At 40.8% G+C, this 20,277-nt stretch overlaps 1 protein-coding gene and 1 long non-coding RNA gene across 2 annotated transcripts in view; both read left to right on the top strand.

Moving 5' to 3' along the window:
- Window positions 1–20,277, top strand: part of LOC137040675 (uncharacterized) — a 442,512-nt gene that overhangs the window by 405,766 nt on the left and 16,469 nt on the right. The gene's annotated exons all lie outside the window — the stretch shown is intronic.
- LOC137040672 (NLR family CARD domain-containing protein 3-like) overlaps window positions 1–20,277 on the top strand; it is an 83,548-nt gene that overhangs the window by 46,802 nt on the left and 16,469 nt on the right. Inside the window, exons 7-10 of the mRNA XM_067416464.1 lie at window positions 15,257–15,430; window positions 15,856–16,029; window positions 19,207–19,380; window positions 19,482–19,655. Coding sequence (XP_067272565.1) covers window positions 15,257–15,430; window positions 15,856–16,029; window positions 19,207–19,380; window positions 19,482–19,655 — 696 coding nt within the window. The remainder of the gene's footprint in view (window positions 1–15,256; window positions 15,431–15,855; window positions 16,030–19,206; window positions 19,381–19,481; window positions 19,656–20,277) is intronic.

Raw genomic sequence — 20,277 nt, 5'->3', positions numbered from 1 at the left:
ATACTTCAGACGCGTTCATGCTAAGGGAGTATCCCCAAATCGTCGTTCCGACGCAGTGCGAAGTTCCCTCGATATAGGGAACTAAATCTATGCAAGTGCATGGTCTCATTTGATTAAAAACCTTTCACATTTGGAAACAAATATATTATGATCATGTTTGGAAGTTCTTGGTACATCACAGATGAGAAAACCTCAGAAAAACTGATGCAATTTATTGAATTATTTTGTTATTATTGATGATTGACATGATGTCTATTAGAAATGATATATGGAAGGACACTCATAAAATAGGGATGAAACGGTATGGAAATTTAACATCACGGTTATAGTGACCCAAATTATCAATATTATCACGGTTATCAATATTATCACGGTTATCAATATTATCACGGTTATCAATATTATCACGGTTATCAATATTATCTCGGTTATCAATATTATCACGGTTATCAATATTATCACGGTTATCAATATTATCACGGTTTTGTTCAAATGAGATAGTGTTCAAAAAGAACAGATGCACACACTGAAAACATTTCATCAAGTTTTATATTTGAAAATGAACAAACAACAAATAAATCAAGCCGCTCTATGGCCTTTTCAAAGCAAGATTATATTCTGTGGGATTTCCTTCCTTCTATTGGCCGTCATCAATAGCACCACATAATGCATAAATAATCATTTAGTGTGAATGAATATAATCTATAATATTATCTCTATAAATATGTTCTCAAGCAATATTCTCATCAGTGTCCTATATCAGCTATGACACGTTTAAATCTAGCATATTTTGTGTATGAGCCCAAACAGTATCCCAGTAAAATAAATAATCTCCATATTTTCATATGATTTGACAGTATTTTATTAAATATCAGAAATCCAAAAGGTGTGCATTATACCCGACACCTAGATGAACACTGTACCGTCCGTTTTATACAACCGTGCGTACCAATGTTGTATTTAACTTTAGAGACGGTCCCTAAATTAGCGAATCTCGAACAGTGAGTGAGAGAGCGCTCTGAACAAAACTCCGGCTAATCTGAACACATCTGATTATTAGACATTGCATTCATAAACTCAACAGAAACACGTGTGATAGGTTATAATGCGCAACACGATTATAACAGATGGCTTTTGAGGAGCCTAGTAATGTTAGGTGACTAGCAACAGAGCAGAAGTGACTAGTGTGAGTGACCTTTAACCGCCACAGCCGAAATACACCAAACAGCCCAATCCAATCGCGCCCCAGCTCTGCAGAACTAAAGTGGGCGTTTCTAAATGTGTGTGTGTTTTCAAACTGATGAGTGTTTATAAATCAGGCATTGAAAATGAGCCCCTTCCCCTGACCCCACCCCTAAACCCCACCCACACTGTGAAATGGGCAAATCAGGTAACAGTGGAAAACGGCCCTCTGATGATGGCCACGCCAGTTCCCATCGGGTGAATCTTCACATGATGCTGCGTCATTACTGCAAAGCGGGATCGCAGAAGAAAGCATGTCTGACCACATAAGCATGTCTTGTCACTTACAGCACATTTAAAAGCAGTTGTTAAGAGTTAATCATATTCATTACATTCACTGTAAAGCCATCACTTCTAAGCTTTAAAATGAACCCTAATTTTCGTTAATCAAGCAAGTGGTTATGAAGTTACAGGACGACAACTTTTTCTGATTAATCACAATTAAAAACAAGTGTTTTAATCAAATTTCTTACAGAAAGGATTCAAATATTCTCAGAGGTAGCACAGCTTTGACATTAAGGGTACATAAAACATCGCTTACGCCACACAGAAGACAGCCGATCACAGCTGATATAGAGCAGGGTTTGGCCAGCTGTTTAGACTGTTCTTTTGGTAGCCCTGCCAGTCTTAATCCACTAACAGTCAGTTTGTGCACATGTCCCAGGCTGCCAAATATCAATACCGCAAACTTACATGCATAGCCCAGGTCACTGATCTTAGCAAGGAGAGGTTGGCATTTAGTCATTTTTTCCAAGAAGGCTATGTCCATATACAAATCATAAACACAACCTACTTCAAGGACTAACACCTGCTTTCTGTCTATATCCACCAACACAACATCAGGGCTGTTAGGGATGTTCAGAACACATCCTCAGAGCTGTTGGACCAGACTGGGATTACTCGTGAATGTTTATACATAGGCATATTTTTTGGAAATATGTCCTGAACAGAACTTGCAATGAGATCAACGATACGGTCATGGCGTGCTGTATATAGTCCCTTGTACTTATTATATCCATTCACAATATGAGCAATTAATTCAAGGTGATCAGAGTTAGAAAGCATTATCCAGTGTGGCTGGTGACCATAATGCTAGATTGTCTCTGGTTGGCAGCACCTGTAGTCTGGCCTTAACAGTGAAGCAGTGAATATCCTCTCCTATTGCAGCATTTCTGTACATAGAGTGAGAGGAAGAGTGGTCAGCAAAGTCAAGACATGCCAACTTTCCCTGCATTCAGTCCAGTCCAGTGTTGTTTTGTGTCCATCTGTGTGATGTTCAGTAAGGATCTTTTTGCTGTTGTGCTCTGTAGTGTGAGAGGATCTGTAGTGTGTGTTGTGTCTCATTATGACAGACTGAGGTCTCCACAGTAATAGATGTGTCTGTGACCACTGCGTCAGACACCTCAGGTGTAGTGTGAGAGGATCTGTAGTGTGTGTTGTGTCTCATTATGACAGACTGAGGTCTCCACAGTAATAGATGTGTGTGTGACCACTGCGTCAGACACCTCAGGTGTAGAGTGAGAGGATCTGTAGTGTGTGTTGTGTCTCATTATGACAGACTGAGGTCTCCACAGTAATAGATGTGTGTGTGACCACTGCGTCAGACGCCTCAGGTGTAGTGTGAGAGGATCTGTAGTGTGTGTTGTGTCTCATTATGACAGACTGAGGTCTCCACAGTAATAGATGTGTCTGTGACCACTGCGTCAGACACCTCAGGTGTAGAGTGAGAGGATCTGTAGTGTGTGTTGTGTCTCATTATGACAGACTGAGGTCTCCACAGTAATAGATGTGTGTGTGACCACTGCGTCAGACGCCTCAGGTGTAGTGTGAGAGGATCTGTAGTGTGTGTTGTGTCTCATTATGACAGACTGAGGTCTCCACAGTAATAGATGTGTGTGTGACCACTGCGTCAGACGCCTCAGGTGTAGTGTGAGAGGATCTGTAGTGTGTGTTGTGTCTCATTATGACAGACTGAGGTCTCCACAGTAATAGATGTGTCTGTGACCACTGCGTCAGACGCCTCAGGTGTAGTGTGAGAGGATCTGTAGTGTGTGTTGTGTCTCATTATGACAGACTGAGGTCTCCACAGTAATAGATGTGTGTGTGACCACTGCGTCAGACACCTCAGGTGTAGTGTGAGAGGATCTGTAGTGTGTGTTGTGTCTCATTATGACAGACTGAGGTCTCCACAGTAATAGATGTGTCTGTGACCACTGCGTCAGACGCCTCAGGTGTAGTGTGAGAGGATCTGTAGTGTGTGTTGTCTCATTATGACAGACTGAGGTCTCCACAGTAATAGATGTGTGTGTGACCACTGCGTCAGACACCTCAGGTGTAGTGTGAGAGGATCTGTAGTGTGTGTTGTGTCTCATTATGACAGACTGAGGTCTCCACAGTAATAGATGTGTCTGTGACCACTGCGTCAGACACCTCAGGTGTAGAGTGAGAGGATCTGTAGTGTGTGTTGTGTCTCATTATGACAGACTGAGGTCTCCACAGTAATAGATGTGTGTGTGACCACTGCGTCAGACACCTCAGGTGTAGTGTGAGAGGATCTGTAGTGTGTGTTGTGTCTCATTATGACAGACTGAGGTCTCCACAGTAATAGATGTGTGTGTGACCACTGCGTCAGACGCCTCAGGTGTAGTGTGAGAGGATCTGTAGTGTGTGTTGTCTCATTATGACAGACTGAGGTCTCCACAGTAATAGATGTGTGTGTGACCACTGCGTCAGACACCTCAGGTGTAGTGTGAGAGGATCTGTAGTGTGTGTTGTGTCTCATTATGACAGACTGAGGTCTCCACAGTAATAGATGTGTGTGTGACCACTGCGTCAGACACCTCAGGTGTAGTGTGAGAGGATCTGTAGTGTGTGTTGTGTCTCATTATGACAGACTGAGGTCTCCACAGTAATAGATGTGTGTGTGACCACTGCGTCAGACACCTCAGGTGTAGTGTGAGAGGATCTGTAGTGTGTGTTGTGTCTCATTATGACAGACTGAGGTCTCCACAGTAATAGATGTGTGTGTGACCACTGCGTCAGACACCTCAGGTGTAGTGTGAGAGGATCTGTAGTGTGTGTTGTGTCTCATTATGACAGACTGAGGTCTCCACAGTAATAGATGTGTGTGTGACCACTGCGTCAGACGCCTCAGGTGTAGTGTGAGAGGATCTGTAGTGTGTGTTGTGTCTCATTATGACAGACTGAGGTCTCCACAGTAATAGATGTGTGTGTGACCACTGCGTCAGACACCTCAGGTGTAGTGTGAGAGGATCTGTAGTGTGTGTTGTGTCTCATTATGACAGACTGAGGTCTCCACAGTAATAGATGTGTGTGTGACCACTGCGTCAGACACCTCAGGTGTAGTGTGAGAGGATCTGTAGTGTGTGTTGTGTCTCATTATGACAGACTGAGGTCTCCACAGTAATAGATGTGTCTGTGACCACTGCGTCAGACACCTCAGGTGTAGTGTGAGAGGATCTGTAGTGTGTGTTGTGTCTCATGACAGACTGAGGTCTCCACAGTAATAGATGTGTGTGTGACCACTGCGTCAGACGCCTCAGGTGTAGTGTGAGAGGATCTGTAGTGTGTGTTGTGTCTCATTATGACAGACTGAGGTCTCCACAGTAATAGATGTGTCTGTGACCACTGCGTCAGACGCCTCAGGTGTAGTGTGAGAGGATCTGTAGTGTGTGTTGTGTCTCATTATGACAGACTGAGGTCTCCACAGTAATAGATGTGTCTGTGACCACTGCGTCAGACGCCTCAGGTGTAGTGTGAGAGGATCTGTAGTGTGTGTTGTGTCTCATTATGACAGACTGAGGTCTCCACAGTAATAGATGTGTCTGTGACCACTGCGTCAGACACCTCAGGTGTAGTGTGAGAGGATCTGTAGTGTGTGTTGTGTCTCATTATGACAGACTGAGGTCTCCACAGTAATAGATGTGTGTGTGACCACTGCGTCAGACGCCTCAGGTGTAGTGTGAGAGGATCTGTAGTGTGTGTTGTGTCTCATTATGACAGACTGAGGTCTCCACAGTAATAGATGTGTGTGTGACCACTGCGTCAGACACCTCAGGTGTAGTGTGAGAGGATCTGTAGTGTGTGTTGTCTCATTATGACAGACTGAGGTCTCCACAGTAATAGATGTGTGTGTGACCACTGCGTCAGACACCTCAGGTGTAGTGTGAGAGGATCTGTAGTGTGTGTTGTCTCATTATGACAGACTGAGGTCTCCACAGTAATAGATGTGTCTGTGACCACTGCGTCAGACACCTCAGGTGTAGTGTGAGAGGATCTGTAGTGTGTGTTGTGTCTCATTATGACAGACTGAGGTCTCCACAGTAATAGATGTGTGTGTGACCACTGCGTCAGACACCTCAGGTGTAGTGTGAGAGGATCTGTAGTGTGTGTTGTGTCTCATTATGACAGACTGAGGTCTCCACAGTAATAGATGTGTCTGTGACCACTGCGTCAGACACCTCAGGTGTAGTGTGAGAGGATCTGTAGTGTGTGTTGTGTCTCATTATGACAGACTGAGGTCTCCACAGTAATAGATGTGTGTGTGACCACTGCGTCAGACGCCTCAGGTGTAGTGTGAGAGTATCTGTAGTGTGTGTTGTGTCTCATTATGACAGACTGAGGTCTCCACAGTAATAGATGTGTCTGTGACCACTGCGTCAGACACCTCAGGTGTAGTGTGAGAGGATCTGTAGTGTGTGTTGTGTCTCATTATGACAGACTGAGGTCTCCACAGTAATAGATGTGTCTGTGACCACTGCGTCCGACACCTCAGGTGTAGTGTGAGAGGATCTGTAGTGTGTGTTGTGTCTCATTATGACAGACTGAGGTCTCCACAGTAATAGATGTGTCTGTGACCACTGCGTCAGACACCTCAGGTGTAGTGTGAGAGGATCTGTAGTGTGTGTTGTGTCTCATTATGACAGACTGAGGTCTCCACAGTAATAGATGTGTCTGTGACCACTGCGTCCGACACCTCAGGTGTAGTGTGAGAGGATCTGTAGTGTGTGTTGTGTCTCATTATGACAGACTGAGGTCTCCACAGTAATAGATGTGTGTGTGACCACTGCGTCAGACACCTCAAGTGTAGTGTGAGAGGATCTGTAGTGTGTGTTGTCTCATTATGACAGACTGAGGTCTCCACAGTAATAGATGTGTCTGTGACCACTGCGTCAGACGCCTCAGGTGTAGTGTGAGAGTATCTGTAGTGTGTGTTGTGTCTCATTATGACAGACTGAGGTCTCCACAGTAATAGATGTGTGTGTGACCACTGCGTCAGACGCCTCAGGTGTAGTGTGAGAGGATCTGTAGTGTGTGTTGTGTCTCATTGTGACAGACTGAGGTCTCCACAGTAATAGATGTGTGTGTGACCACTGCGTCCGACACCTCAGGTGTAGTGTGAGAGGATCTGTAGTGTGTGTTGTGTCTCATTATGACAGACTGAGGTCTCCACAGTAATAGATGTGTCTGTGACCACTGCGTCAGACACCTCAGGTGTAGTGTGAGAGGATCTGTAGTGTGTGTTGTGTCTCATTATGACAGACTGAGGTCTCCACAGTAATAGATGTGTGTGTGACCACTGCGTCAGACACCTCAGGTGTAGTGTGAGAGGATCTGTAGTGTGTGTTGTGTCTCATTATGACAGACTGAGGTCTCCACAGTAATAGATGTGTCTGTGACCACTGCGTCAGACACCTCAGGTGTAGTGTGAGAGGATCTGTAGTGTGTGTTGTGTCTCATTATGACAGACTGAGGTCTCCACAGTAATAGATGTGTCTGTGACCACTGCGTCAGACGCCTCAGGTGTAGTGTGAGAGGATCTGTAGTGTGTGTTGTGTCTCATTATGACAGACTGAGGTCTCCACAGTAATAGATGTGTCTGACCACTGCGTCAGACACCTCAGGTGTAGTGTGAGAGTCGCTTTCTGTCCACTGTAATGTAACTGCCAGTCTGTTACACAGATCGTTCAGGTCTGGCCAGTCTGAGCGAACTCCAAAGCCTGCAGCGTGTGTGTCCAGTTTGCCGTTGCCTTTCCTCCTGAAGCCTAGGAAGCTGTCCTGGTTACCTGTGGCCAAAGGGACCTTTCTCTTCTTAAGGTCCAGTAAGAGGGAAGCTCTGGCTAGCTCTCTGACTGCAGCATCATCGCTGCTGAGCATGCTAATAAGGTGTGCTAACCTTATAGTGGAATAAGGAGATGGCGCTCCTTGGAATCGTCATATAACTGGAATGTCCCGATTTTCCCTACTTTTACTGGATCGAAACAAGTGCTTCACTCACCGCGTCTTCGCCTCGGCGGGGTAAGATTATGTAATATTAAACATGGTCGTAGGTTTAGGGGGGGACGCTAGGTACTAGTCCCAATCATTATTTTAAAATGTTAAAATTGTCCCCACCAATATTTTAGCAAACTCCTTCGTGCTGCTATATGGATCGATTCCGTATCGTCCCGTATTTACATTTTAAGCAAAATGACACGTCCCGCCGTATCAAACCAATACGGGACGATGCACAAGATTGGGTTTTAGCTTTGCTGCCATAGCGACCGAGTCTAGAGAGCATGCGCCGTAAACTTGCACGGTTTTTTAAAAACATGTCGCGCTCGCGTCCACCGTTTAAACGCAAGAGGATTTCCAGATATAGGGCTGAATAGAAAAAAAGGCATCAGTGGGTCTGTCCAGTAACTTAAGATGAACCAAAGACAAACTGCAGCCTTTGCAGAAGCATTTCAGTGTCTCAGACTGAAAGCAGCAGCGATGATGACGGACACATCCGTGAACTAAAGGTAGGCCATTTGTTTTTTTAATGGATAATATATTAATATAATATTCCATAAATTATGAAAGCTTGGCAGACTTATTTTTCTAGACATTAGACCGGTTAATTAATAGATTATAGCCTAATTAATGTTATTAACTTATCATTTAGCTAGTCTATATTAATAATGAATAATACTGTCATATAAAGTTTGACATTAAAAAAATATTTAGATAAAAATGGGACAAATAATTGCATACTAATATAGTCATAATACTAAATTAATATAGAAAATTTAATTTAATTTTTGAATTTCAGAACATTTTTGTCAGTAAAGTGGTTACTGGTTCAGAATGACTGCTTAAAGAGACAGCGCACCAAAAAATTAAAAATCTGTCAATTTCCTTTTTAAACCTGTATACATTTCTTTGTTATGTTGAATTCCTACCATGGAAGTAAATGGTGCCCCCAAAGCAGCCTGGTTACAAACTTCCTTCAAAATATCTTCTTTTGTGTTCAGCAGAACAGAGAAACTCATACAGGTTTGGAACAACATGAGGGAGAGTAAATGATGACAGGATTTTTATTCTTGGGTGAGCCATCCCTTTAAAGTACACCAATATAGGCTACTAAAGAGTTCTTTAGAAATAAATAAAATAATCAAATGTAAAATAATATAAAATGTGTTCTGTTGCAAGTTTGCATAGGCCTACTTGTTTATTGTTGAGCTGCTGTCATTGTTTCATTGTCACTCTTATCACTACTGCACTCTTTAAATGCCAAGTTCATAAATGATTTTCAAAAACTGATTCAAAACTGGTTTGGAAAAAAAAAACTTACACACAAAATAACTTATTTTCAATATAAAAAGTGATTGTGCATGATCCCTTACGAAACAAAAATATATTGCAAGATATTTGAAAATATCATGCAATATATTCACATATATGGGATTTAATATTTATATTTTCCAATATATTGCAATATATTGAAAGCGGCAATCATTTGTATATTTTTGCAATATATTGCGTGAATATATCATATATTTTATAATACCATCAATATATTATTCCATATATTAAAATATATTTCAAGAAAATATATTGGTAAATATATTTTCCTTTCGTAAGGGATTATATAGCATTATGGCTTTACAATCAAAAAATGTGGTTATAATGGAAGTCAATGGGGCAAAAACAGCCACGAACGGTAAATGAGGGAGAAACAAAAACTTATCCTGTACAAAAACTAACAATGCATCAAATCTAAAGCTGTTACTAATCTTTGACATGCTCAATAATGTGATAAGATGTGATAATAAATCCAGTCCACAATCATTTTTTATATTGAAAATAAGTAATTTTGTGTGCATGTTGTGTTTTTTTCCAAATCAGTTTTGAAAATCATTTATGAACTTAAAGACAATTAAAGAGTATTTAGTTTTTTATTATTATTATGGTACTGGATTGGGCTGAAAAGCCTCATAAATTAATAATCGTTCATTCCTAAACTATGGTGCATTTCCATACTCAGTAATAAATAATAGACTATATAATCTGGGCAAACCTGGTGGGATGTCCCCACCAAAGCGGAGACCAAACCTACGCCCTTGATATTAAACCACTGCCTCAGACAACAACTCGCACTGATGATGATACAATAAAGCTGAAGATCGGTTTGATCAACGCGAGGTCAGTGATGAATAAGACATTCTTGTTAAATGACTTTTTTAAAGCACGAGGCTTAGACTTTATGTTCATTACTGAGACATGGATTACAATTGGGGACATGAGTCCTTTTTCTGAGCTTACACCACGGGGCTGCAATTTCTATAATACACCTCGCTCATTGGGACGAGGAGGAGGACTTGCGTCTATATTTAAAGATAAGTTAAAGTGCAGACTAATTCCAACTGAAGAATATGCTTCTTTTGAACGACAGCTGCTTTTACTGGACATTGGTAGTCCGATTGTTATCGCTATTATTTACAGGCCTCCAAAAGCACAGAAAGACTTTATTAGTGAATTTGGGGATTTTTTAGGAGGTCTGTTTTCAAAATTTGATAGACTGCTCATTTTAGGAGATTTTAATATACATGTGTGCTGCCCAGATATTGTGATGACGAAGGACTTTTTCAACCTGATTGACTCTTTTGACCTAACACAATTAGTAAATGGCCCGACTCATATGCAAGGCCATACTTTAGACTTGGTACTAACACATGGACTTCCTACTGAAGACTTAGAACTAAATGACCATGTTATCTCTGACCACAAACCTGTACTTTTTAATATCTCTGTCTCATGTTGCTCTGTTAATTCTGTGAAATCTTTGCAAAGCTTTCGCAGCTACTCACTTAAAAATTTTCAGAGGACCGTAAAAACAGCAAAATCTAAATACTTTGTCGAGCTAATAGAAAAAAATGCCAATAATCCTAAGACATTGTTTAATATTATAAACACAGTAGTAAACCCTCCGATATTAAATGTAGATTCATCTCCATCAATATGTGAGAATTTCATTTAAAACAAAAATTGAGAATCTTAGAGGGACTATCCCACAATTGAGTTGTGACTTTTTATTTCCTGTGATGCAGACCACCGTTTTTAATCAGTTTGAACTTATTACATTTCAGCAGTTAGGAGAAATTGTAAGTGGATTAAAACCTACTGGGTCAGTTATTGATATGGTTCCTCCATGGTTTTTGAAAGAAAACTTTGAGGCCATTGGACCTAATATTCTTCAGATTGTAAATAAAAGTTTAGATACAGGGGTTTTTCCTAACATGCTGAAACAGGCCTTTGTGCAACCTATACTAAAAAAATCTAACTTAGATCCGACTGATTTGACAAATTTCAGACCAGTTTCTCACCTATCTTTTTTGTAAAAAAATTTAGAAAAAGTGGTGTTTAGCCAACTACATGTCTTTCTAGAACAGAATAAGATTGGTGAACTTTATCAGTCCGGATATTTTTAGAAAACACAATATAGCATTTCATTGCTATGCAGATGATTGACAAATATACCTACCATTAACTAAAAGAAACAGCCTACAATCCTTGATGTCTTGTCTTTCTGATATTAAAGCATGGCTGGCCTCTTATTTTTTATATCTGAATGAAAGCAAGACAGAGGTTGTAGTGTTCGGTCCCAGAGGATCTAAGGGTGCAGTAGAGTTGAATTTTGGCTCGCTGTCAGTGAACGTTAAAGAAGGTGTGAAAAACTTGGGCGTTTTTATTCATAGCTCTATGAATTTAAACAAACAGATAAATTATGTTGTAAGGTCTAGCTTTTTTCCTCTGAGAAATTTGGCAAAGATGAAATCTTGCCTGACATTTAAAAGTCTGGAAATTGCAATCCACGCGCTTATATCTTCAAGATTGGACAACTGTAATTCTTTATATAAAGGAATTAGTCAAGCCTCTATTACACGGCTGCAGAAGGTCCCGTGTAGAAGGATTATTAATGAATATTAAAAAAACATGAACATATCACTCCGTCGCTAGTCTCTTTACATTGGCTCCCAGTACAGTACAGAATTGATTTTAAATTACTTCTACTTGTATATAAATCCCTGCATGGCCTTGCACCGTCTTATTTATCAGACCTGTTAATTAAACATCAATCAGGAAGAACTTTGAGATCAACAACTCAAAATTTGCTTAAAATTCCAAGGACTAAATTAAGCCGGAAGGGGGATCGTGCATTTGCGGCAGTAGCACCTAGACTTTGGAATAGCTTACCAATAAATGTCAAGGATGCTGATTCCATACACGTTTTTAAAATACAACTTAAGACACACTTGTTTTCCATGGCGTATCCCTAGTGTTGAAATAGATATTAATACATAGATAGAGAATATTTTTATTATGATTATTAACATGTGTATTGTCATTACTGATATTGTTTTTATTTCTTTTATATATAGATGTTGTAAAGCACATTGGTCAACGTGTGTTGTTTGAATGGTGCTATATAAATAAAGCTGACATTGACATTGACATAAGTCCATTCCACATTTGGGACCCCCAGACCCCCTTCCTTTAGTTTGAGGAAAATTATGTCTCTGGTGGAATGAATATTCAGTCCCAGCCATTTCCTGACGGCCTCAACTCTTCTATTATTCATGTCCCGTAGAACATTTAGTGGAATATGAATGTTTGCAAAGAGATGTTGTATCTTTGCCAGAGCCCCTTCTCTAATGGCCTTCAGTTTCATGACTACAGGTAAGGGGGAGGAGTCAATCAGATCGAGCCTGTCCTTAAAGGCACAGGATAACTCCTGCACCTGTTCACCCCACTCACCTGCAATGGTGACTTTATGGCCAAGGTAGGTGTATGTTTCATGACGAGAGTAGACCCTGATGGGCTGTCCCATTATTGTGAAGGAGGGGGGTTTGTCAGATTTAGATTTGTACCAGCGGTTTCCACCGCTTCGCCGCTCGTAGAATGCTGCACATTTGGTGTGTTTCACCTCCAGCTTAGACCCCTGTAGGAATTTGTCTGTTCTGGACAGGATGTTTTGAATGATCTTCTCGTCTCTGGAGGACACCTGGACATCATCAGCGTACCCCTGGACAGGGTTTGGGGATCGAGTGTGTGGTGGTGCGCACTGGCAGATCCACTTCATCCACTGGTTGATGGCCAGGATGAAGTTGACAGCACTCCAGGGGCAGCCTGTCTTAATCCCCACCTTAAGAGTTATCAGCTCTGTGAGTTGTTTACCACAGATAACTTGTAAAAAAGATCCCTTATACACATCTGTTATGAGGGCCACAAAGGGCTGAGGTAGATGGATTTCCTCTAATGCATTAAGCAACAGTTTGTGGGATGATGTGCCAAAGGCATCTCTAAAGTCCAAGAATACAGTATAGAATTTACGTGATTCATGTTTAAAATCGTCAATTCCAGTTTTCAGGCAGAACACGTGTTCGTTCATACCCTGTCTGTCTATGTAGGCTTTCTGTTTGGGTGAGAGGATGCCTGCATCCACAAGCCATGGGAGGATTCGGGCCAGCAGGCATTTTATGAAGACCTTGTAAACAGTGGGCAGGAGAGATATGTCTCTCCATGTAGATGATCACTTGGGGTATTGTCTTTCTTTGGAATTCTATAGACAAGGTCCCCTTCCATGAGTCTGGTACTTTCCCATTAATCAGACAGGTGTTAAATATACATGTGAGTATATGGGAAGACCAGGATTTTGTGGCTTTCAGGGTCTCATATTTTACCCCATCATATCCACAGGCTTTGTTATTTGGAAGGTGGGACACAACTTTGTCTATTTCATCAATAGTAAAATGAGCAGTGGATGGATAATGGACTGGAGCAGTTGTCTCTATGTTGGTGGACCAGGGGGGCGTGGCCAATGTATGAGACGGGAGTGATTGACATTTGTCCACATAATACTTATGCACGTTACTGATATCATTAATAGTAGCTGGAGGGGAAGGAAATGTGCTATTATTGAGAATAATCTCAATAGCTTTGGACCTGCGGTGCTGCCATAGGTGTGCTAGTTTTTCTCTGCTTACCGTCCTCGGCTGCCCGCGGCGCTCCTCAGCTCCCCTTCTGCTGAGCGACGGCTGGATGACGTCTCTCCCGAAGATCAGCTGTTTCTCAATCCAGGAAGTAATGGAGACCGATGTTAATTCCACTGCATGTTTATCGCTCAAGGGGAACTTCTTTAGGATGCGTGACATTTATTTCAGGAGCGGTAATCCAAACTCCTTCCCACCAGCACGCCTCGCACGAAACACTCCGTTTTTGAAAAACAAAACGCCGAAAAGTATGGACGCAACTTTACTCCATTTCGCCGGGTCACCCGAGCAGGCACAGTAAGTTCTTTCTTAGAGTAGTTTAGTCTCCAATGACTTTCTGAAGTGTCTCTCATAGATCTCAAACTTGTTCCATTCCTGACATTCAAGTTGGCACACATAGTTGTTAAAGTCAAATTGGACATCCTCGCCCGCCAGTAATGGTGTTTGCGGGACTGCGTCATATGTTTGCCGCTGTTGTTTGTAAATGCGGCCGCTTGACAGGGCTCGTTTAAACGCCAGTCTAAGTGCTGCAACTAAGCACATGTTCAGTAATAATGTCCAAAGCATAGGTTCTCTGCTGTATTAACGATGGCAGTTACAACGGCACACACACACACACACACACACACACACACACACACACACACACACACACACACACACACACACACACACACACACACACTTTAAACATTCATTATAGTGATTTAACATTACAGTGTAACTGAAAGCTTTTGAACATTTATTCGGCTTCAAACTTCAACTTAAAACAATCCTCTCATAAACCCATGTCATATTTACCTGTGCACTTCCTGTCTAACAGGTACAGACATTGAATAAAGTAATCAGTATAAAGTTAACAGTCTGCACTGCATAAATTATGAATTAAATATAGATGAATCCTTATTAAAACTACAAAAGTTCTCCAGTCAAGAGCAGTGAGTGTTTAACATTAATGGCTGCTGTCGCTTTAAGATCTACCGCTGCAGAACTGACGCGCTGTCTCATGCACCCCATTTCATCACAACTCTTTAAGTTCATTTAAGACGTTATTTCCAGTGAGAATACTTGACAAAACGGACATTTTGGCATAATTCTTCCTGTGTGTTATAGTTTGTTCAAGTGTGAAAGAGAACCGGATTCTGGCGCGCTGTCTGCTCATGATGCTGGCTCATAATCCACTAATCCTAGTTGACAATGCGTATCATTTGCACGTCATTTTGCTGTATAAATCTTAAGCACATTCGGAGTTAAGAGCAGGAAAGACCCCGCAGTGAGTCCTGACGTAAGGGCAGAGCAAGTTTAAATATCCTTTCTGGTCTATATTTCCATCTTGTAATGCAGCTGTTTGGGGTATTTAAAATATATATAAATGATTTGTAATAGAGCAGGCACTTTTAATGGGTTATGTTATACGCTTGTTCTTATGAAATATATTTATTGACTACATGTTCATTTCACCTTATTATTTAAAGGGTCATATAATGGTTCATGCACTTTTACACGTAAATTGTATGGTAATGTGTGTTGGCAGTGCCTGTTTAAACCAGAAATTTATGACACTTCTGAGATGAAAAATCGAGAATTACAAATATGACTTTCAGATGATGTGCTGATGAATGACTGTCTGAAAAATCCTTTAAAAGCTCAGTTTGATCATCTCAGATCTGAGTCATTGTCTTTTCTCTTTCTGTCTTCAGTCTGAGTGTTTGCCGTATTACAGAGGAACAGTGTCTCATCCTGACTTCAGCTCTGAAATCAAACCCATCACACCTGAGAGATCTGGACCTGAGCGGGAATAAACTAGGAGACTCTGGAGTGAGAAACCTCAGTGATCTACTGATGATCCCTCAATGCCAGCTGGAGAAACTACAGTTAGTATCATTATACTGTACAGTTACAGTCTGATCACAGTTCACTGTTTAGTTTAAGACAACTGGACACAAGTCTCATCATTTACACTGAAGCTCTGCATCTGCTGGTCTTTGTCATTGGTCACAATTAAAATTCAGTGTCTGAACTACTAAATCATTTCATTTAAAGTATTTGAAACAATGACTGATTGTGTACATATTGTTCTGCAGAAATATCATGAGATCTGAATCTGCTGCTACAATAAACAAAAGAGAGATTAAAAGATTTAACAAAGAAAGAGAAGAAACAACAGTTTCCAGCTCACAGAACTAGAGACTCGATTACAAGCAGATTATGGGAACTATAGACTATATGACCACTGTATGTCTTTAATAAGATCATCATCTCAGATCTGAGTCATTGTCTTTTCTCTTTCTGTCTTCAGTCTGAGTGGATGCAGTATTACAGAGGAACAGTGTCTCATCCTGACTTCAGCTCTGAAATCAAACCCATCACACCTGAGAGATCTGGACCTGAGCGGGAATAAACTAGGAGACTCTGGAGTGAGAAACCTCAGTGATCTACTGATGATCCCTCAATGCCAGCTGGAGAAACTACAGTTAGTATCATTATACTGTACAGTTACAGTCTGATCACAGTTCACTGTTTAGTTTAAGACAACTGGACACAAGTCTCATCATTTACACTGAAGCTCTGCATCTGCTGGTCTTTGCCTTTGGTCACAATTAAAATTCAGTGTCTGAACTACTAAATCATTTCATTTAAAGTATTTGAAACAATGAACTGATTGTGTAGATGTTGTTCTGCAGAAATATCATGAGACCTGAATCTGCTGCTACAATAAACAAAAGAGAGATTAACCCTTGTATGGTGTTCGGGTCTGTTGGACCCGTTTTCATTTTTTATCGAAAGAAAAATGATATGATTAATTTTTTTTTCAAACTGAGACTCATTGGCCTCGGCTCATTTTCTGTGAGGAATATACAGTCTTGTTCAAAATAATAGCAGTACAATGTGTCTAACCAGAATAATCAAGGTTTTTCGTTTTTTTTTTTTTAATTGCTACGTGGCAAACAAGTTACCAGTAGGTTCAGTAGATTCTCAGAAAACAAATGAGACCCAGCATTCATGATATGCACGCTCTTAAGGCTGTGCAATTGGGCAATTAGTTGAATTAGTTGAAAGGGGTGTGTTCAAAAAAATAGCAGTGTGGCATTCAATCACTGAGGTCATCAATTTTGTGAAGAAACAGGTGTGAATCAGGTGGCCCCTATTTAAGGATGAAGCCAACACTTGTTGAACATGCATTTGAAAGCTGAGGAAAATGGGTTGTTCAAGACATTGTTCAGAAGAACAGCGTACTTTGATTAAAAAGTTGATTAAAGAGGGGAAAACCTATAGAGAGGTGCAAAAAATGATAGGCTGTTCAGCTAAAATGATCTCCAATGCCTTAAAATGGAGAGCAAAACCAGAGAGACGTGGAAGAAAACGGAAGACAACCATCAAAATGGATAGAAGAATAACCAGAATGGCAAAGGCTCAGCCAATGATCACCTCCAGGATGATCAAAGACAGTCTGGAGTTACCTGTAAGTACTGTGACAGTTAGAAGACGTCTGTGTGAAGCTAATCTATTTTCAAGAATCCCCCGCAAAGTCCCTCTGTTAAAAAAAGGCATGTGCAGAAGAGGTTACAATTTGCCAAAGAACACATCAACTGGCCTAAAGAGAAATGGAGGAACATTTTGTGGACTGATGAGAGTAAAATTGTTCTTTTTGGGTCCAAGGGCCACAGGCAGTTTGTGAGACGACCCCCAAACTCTGAATTCAAGCCACAGTACACAGTGAAGACAGTGAAGCATGGAGGTGCAAGCATCATGATATGGGCATGTTTCTCCTACTATGGTGTTGGGCCTATTTATCGCATACCAGGGATCATGGATCAGTTTGCATATGTTAAAATACTTGAAGAGGTCATGTTGCCCTATGCTGAAGAGGACATGCCCTTGAAACGGTTGTTTCAACAAGACAATGACCCAAAACACACTAGTAAACGGGCAAAGTCTTGGTTCCAAACCAACAAAATTAATGTTATGGAGTGGCCAGCCCAATCTCCAGACCTTAATCCAATTGAGAACTTGTGGGGTGATATCAAAAATGCTGTTTCTGAAGCAAAACCAAGAAATGTGAATGAATTGTGGAATGTTGTTAAAGAATCATGGAGTGGAATAACAGCTGAGAGGTGCCACAAGTTGGTTGACTCCATGCCACACAGATGTCAAGCAGTTTTAAAAAACTGTGGTCATACAACTAAATATTAGTTTAGTGATTCACAGGATTGCTAAATCCCAGAAAAAAAAATGTTTGTACAAAATAGTTTTGAGTTTGTACAGTCAAAGGTAGACACTGCTATTTTTTTGAACACACCCCTTTCAACTAATTGCCCAATTGCACAGCCTTAAGAGCGTGCATATCATGAATGCTGGGTCTTGTTTGTTTTCTGACAATCTACTGAACCTACTGGTAACTTGTTTGCCACGTAGCAATAAAAAATATACTAAAAACCTTGATTATTCTGGTTAGTCACATTGTACTGCTATTATTTTGAACAAGACTGTATATCAGAACACATTTTCAATGACCACACTGTACACCCCCCTTACACATTTATATTACACACAGGATGTTCGGGTCCACTGGACCCGGGGCTCATAAAAGTGTGGGAATTGCAGGTCCTGTGTACCTTTACTCTGTCCTCCTCCTGTCAGGGCCTGCTGTTAGTGTGTGTGTGTGTGTTCATGTATATGGTTTATGAGGACACAAATGTGTATAATGACATGGATATTACAACATAAACATGGTTTATGACGACATCTGTGTCCTCACACTAAAACATACTAAATGGTGTTTTTTGAAATTCAAAAAATGCCAAAAGTTTTCTGTGATGGGCAGGTTTAGGGGTAGGGTTAGTGTAGGGGATAGATTATACAGTCTGTACATTAGAAAAACCAGTATGCCTGTGGAGAGGAACCATACACCACATATCCAAGTGTACATGCGTGTGTGTGTGTGTGGGGGGGGGGGTTCCGTGTGTGTGTGTGTGTGTGTGTGTGTTATGGTTGTGTGTGTATGTGTGCGCGTGTGTGTGTGTGTGTGTGTGTGTGTGTGTGTGTGTGTGTGTGTGTGTGTGTGTGTGTGTGTGTGTGTGTGTGTGTGAGAGAGAGAGAGAGAGAGAGAGAGAGAGAGAGAGAGAGAGAGAGAGAGAGAGAGAGAGAGAGAGAGAGAGAGAGAGAGAGAGAGAGAGATTGTGTGTGAGAGAGAGAGAGATTGTGTGTGTGTGAGAGAGTAGCTACAAGAGTGAGTTTTGTTTCTACCCCTGCCGTTCCCACACAAGGTAGCAATTCTTAAATGTGATCTAACAAAAGGTAAAGAGAAAATATTAACCATATATGCTGTTTATATTGCTTGTAATTGGGTTGAAGTAAATATCTGTTGAGTATTTTAACATAACATTTTAGATTGAGTTGAATTAAAAACCCAAAAATGCAGCGGGTCCACCAGACTCACGAACACTGGCTGAGTAACAGAAATATGAACACCACACAAGGGTTAAAAGATTTAACAAAGAAAGAGAAGAAACAACAGTTTCCAGCTCACAGAACTAGAGACTCGATTACAAGCAGATTATGGGAACTATAGACTATATGACCACTGTATGTCTTTAATAAGATCATCATCTCAGATCTGAGTCATTGTCTTTTCTCTTTCTGTCTTCAGTCTGAGTTATTGCAGAATTCCAGAGGAACAGTGTCTCATCCTGACTTCAGCTCTGAAATCAAACCCATCACACCTGAGAGATCTGGACCTGAGCAAGAATAAACTAGGAGACTCTGGAGTGAAGCCCTTATGTGACGCACTGAAGGATTCACACTGTAAACTGGAGAGATTGAGGTGAAGAACTCAATATCTCATGATAGTCTGAGTTCACACTACATTTATGAAGATGATATAACTCTACAGAATAAAGAGTTTTCTCATTTCTCTCAATGTAGGTTAAGCTGCTGTGATATGACAGATGAAGGTTGTTCTGCTGTGACTTCAGCTCTGAAATCAAACCCATCACACCTGAGAGATCTGGACCTGAGCGAGAATAAACTAGGAGACTCTGGAGTGAGAAACCTCAGTGATCTACTGATGATCCCTCAATGCCAGCTGGAGAAACTACAGTTAGTATCATTATACTGTACAGTTACAGTCTGATCACAGTTCACTGTTGAGGTTAAAGGGATAGTTTACCCCAAAATGAAAATGATCCCATGATTTACTCAACCTCAGCTCATCCTAGGTGTGTATGACATTCCTCTTTCAGACAAACATAATCAGAGTTATATTATAAAAGTCCTGGATAATCCACGCTTTATAATGGCTCCCTGTGCTGCTCTGTTTTTGAAGTCCATAAAACCAGAGGTGGAAAGGAACGAATTACATTTACTCGCGTTACTGTAATTGAGTCGTTTTTCTGTGTACTTCTACTTTTTTAAGTCGTTTTTAAAAATCTCTCATTTTACTTTTACTGAAGTACATTTTGATTAAAGTATTGTACTTCGCTACATTTTAAACCACATCCGTTACTGAGTAAAAATAAATCATTAATGCAAAGAGGAGAGGGAAAAAAACGCGATCCGGAAACGACTATATGAGCACACAAATGTGTATAATGACATGGGTATGACAGGTATTACAAGGAGAGGGGGAAATATGAGGACATTGGCCATGTCTCCACTTTTCAAAATGCTTATAAATCACACAGGATGAGGTTTTTTTTTTTAGAATGTAAAAATGCAGAAT

The sequence above is a fragment of the Pseudorasbora parva genome, chromosome 14, assembly GCF_024679245.1.
Source record: "Pseudorasbora parva isolate DD20220531a chromosome 14, ASM2467924v1, whole genome shotgun sequence".
In the NCBI taxonomy this organism is placed as follows: Eukaryota; Metazoa; Chordata; class Actinopteri; order Cypriniformes; family Gobionidae; genus Pseudorasbora; species Pseudorasbora parva.
This window is presented reverse-complemented; position numbering and strand designations above follow the sequence as displayed.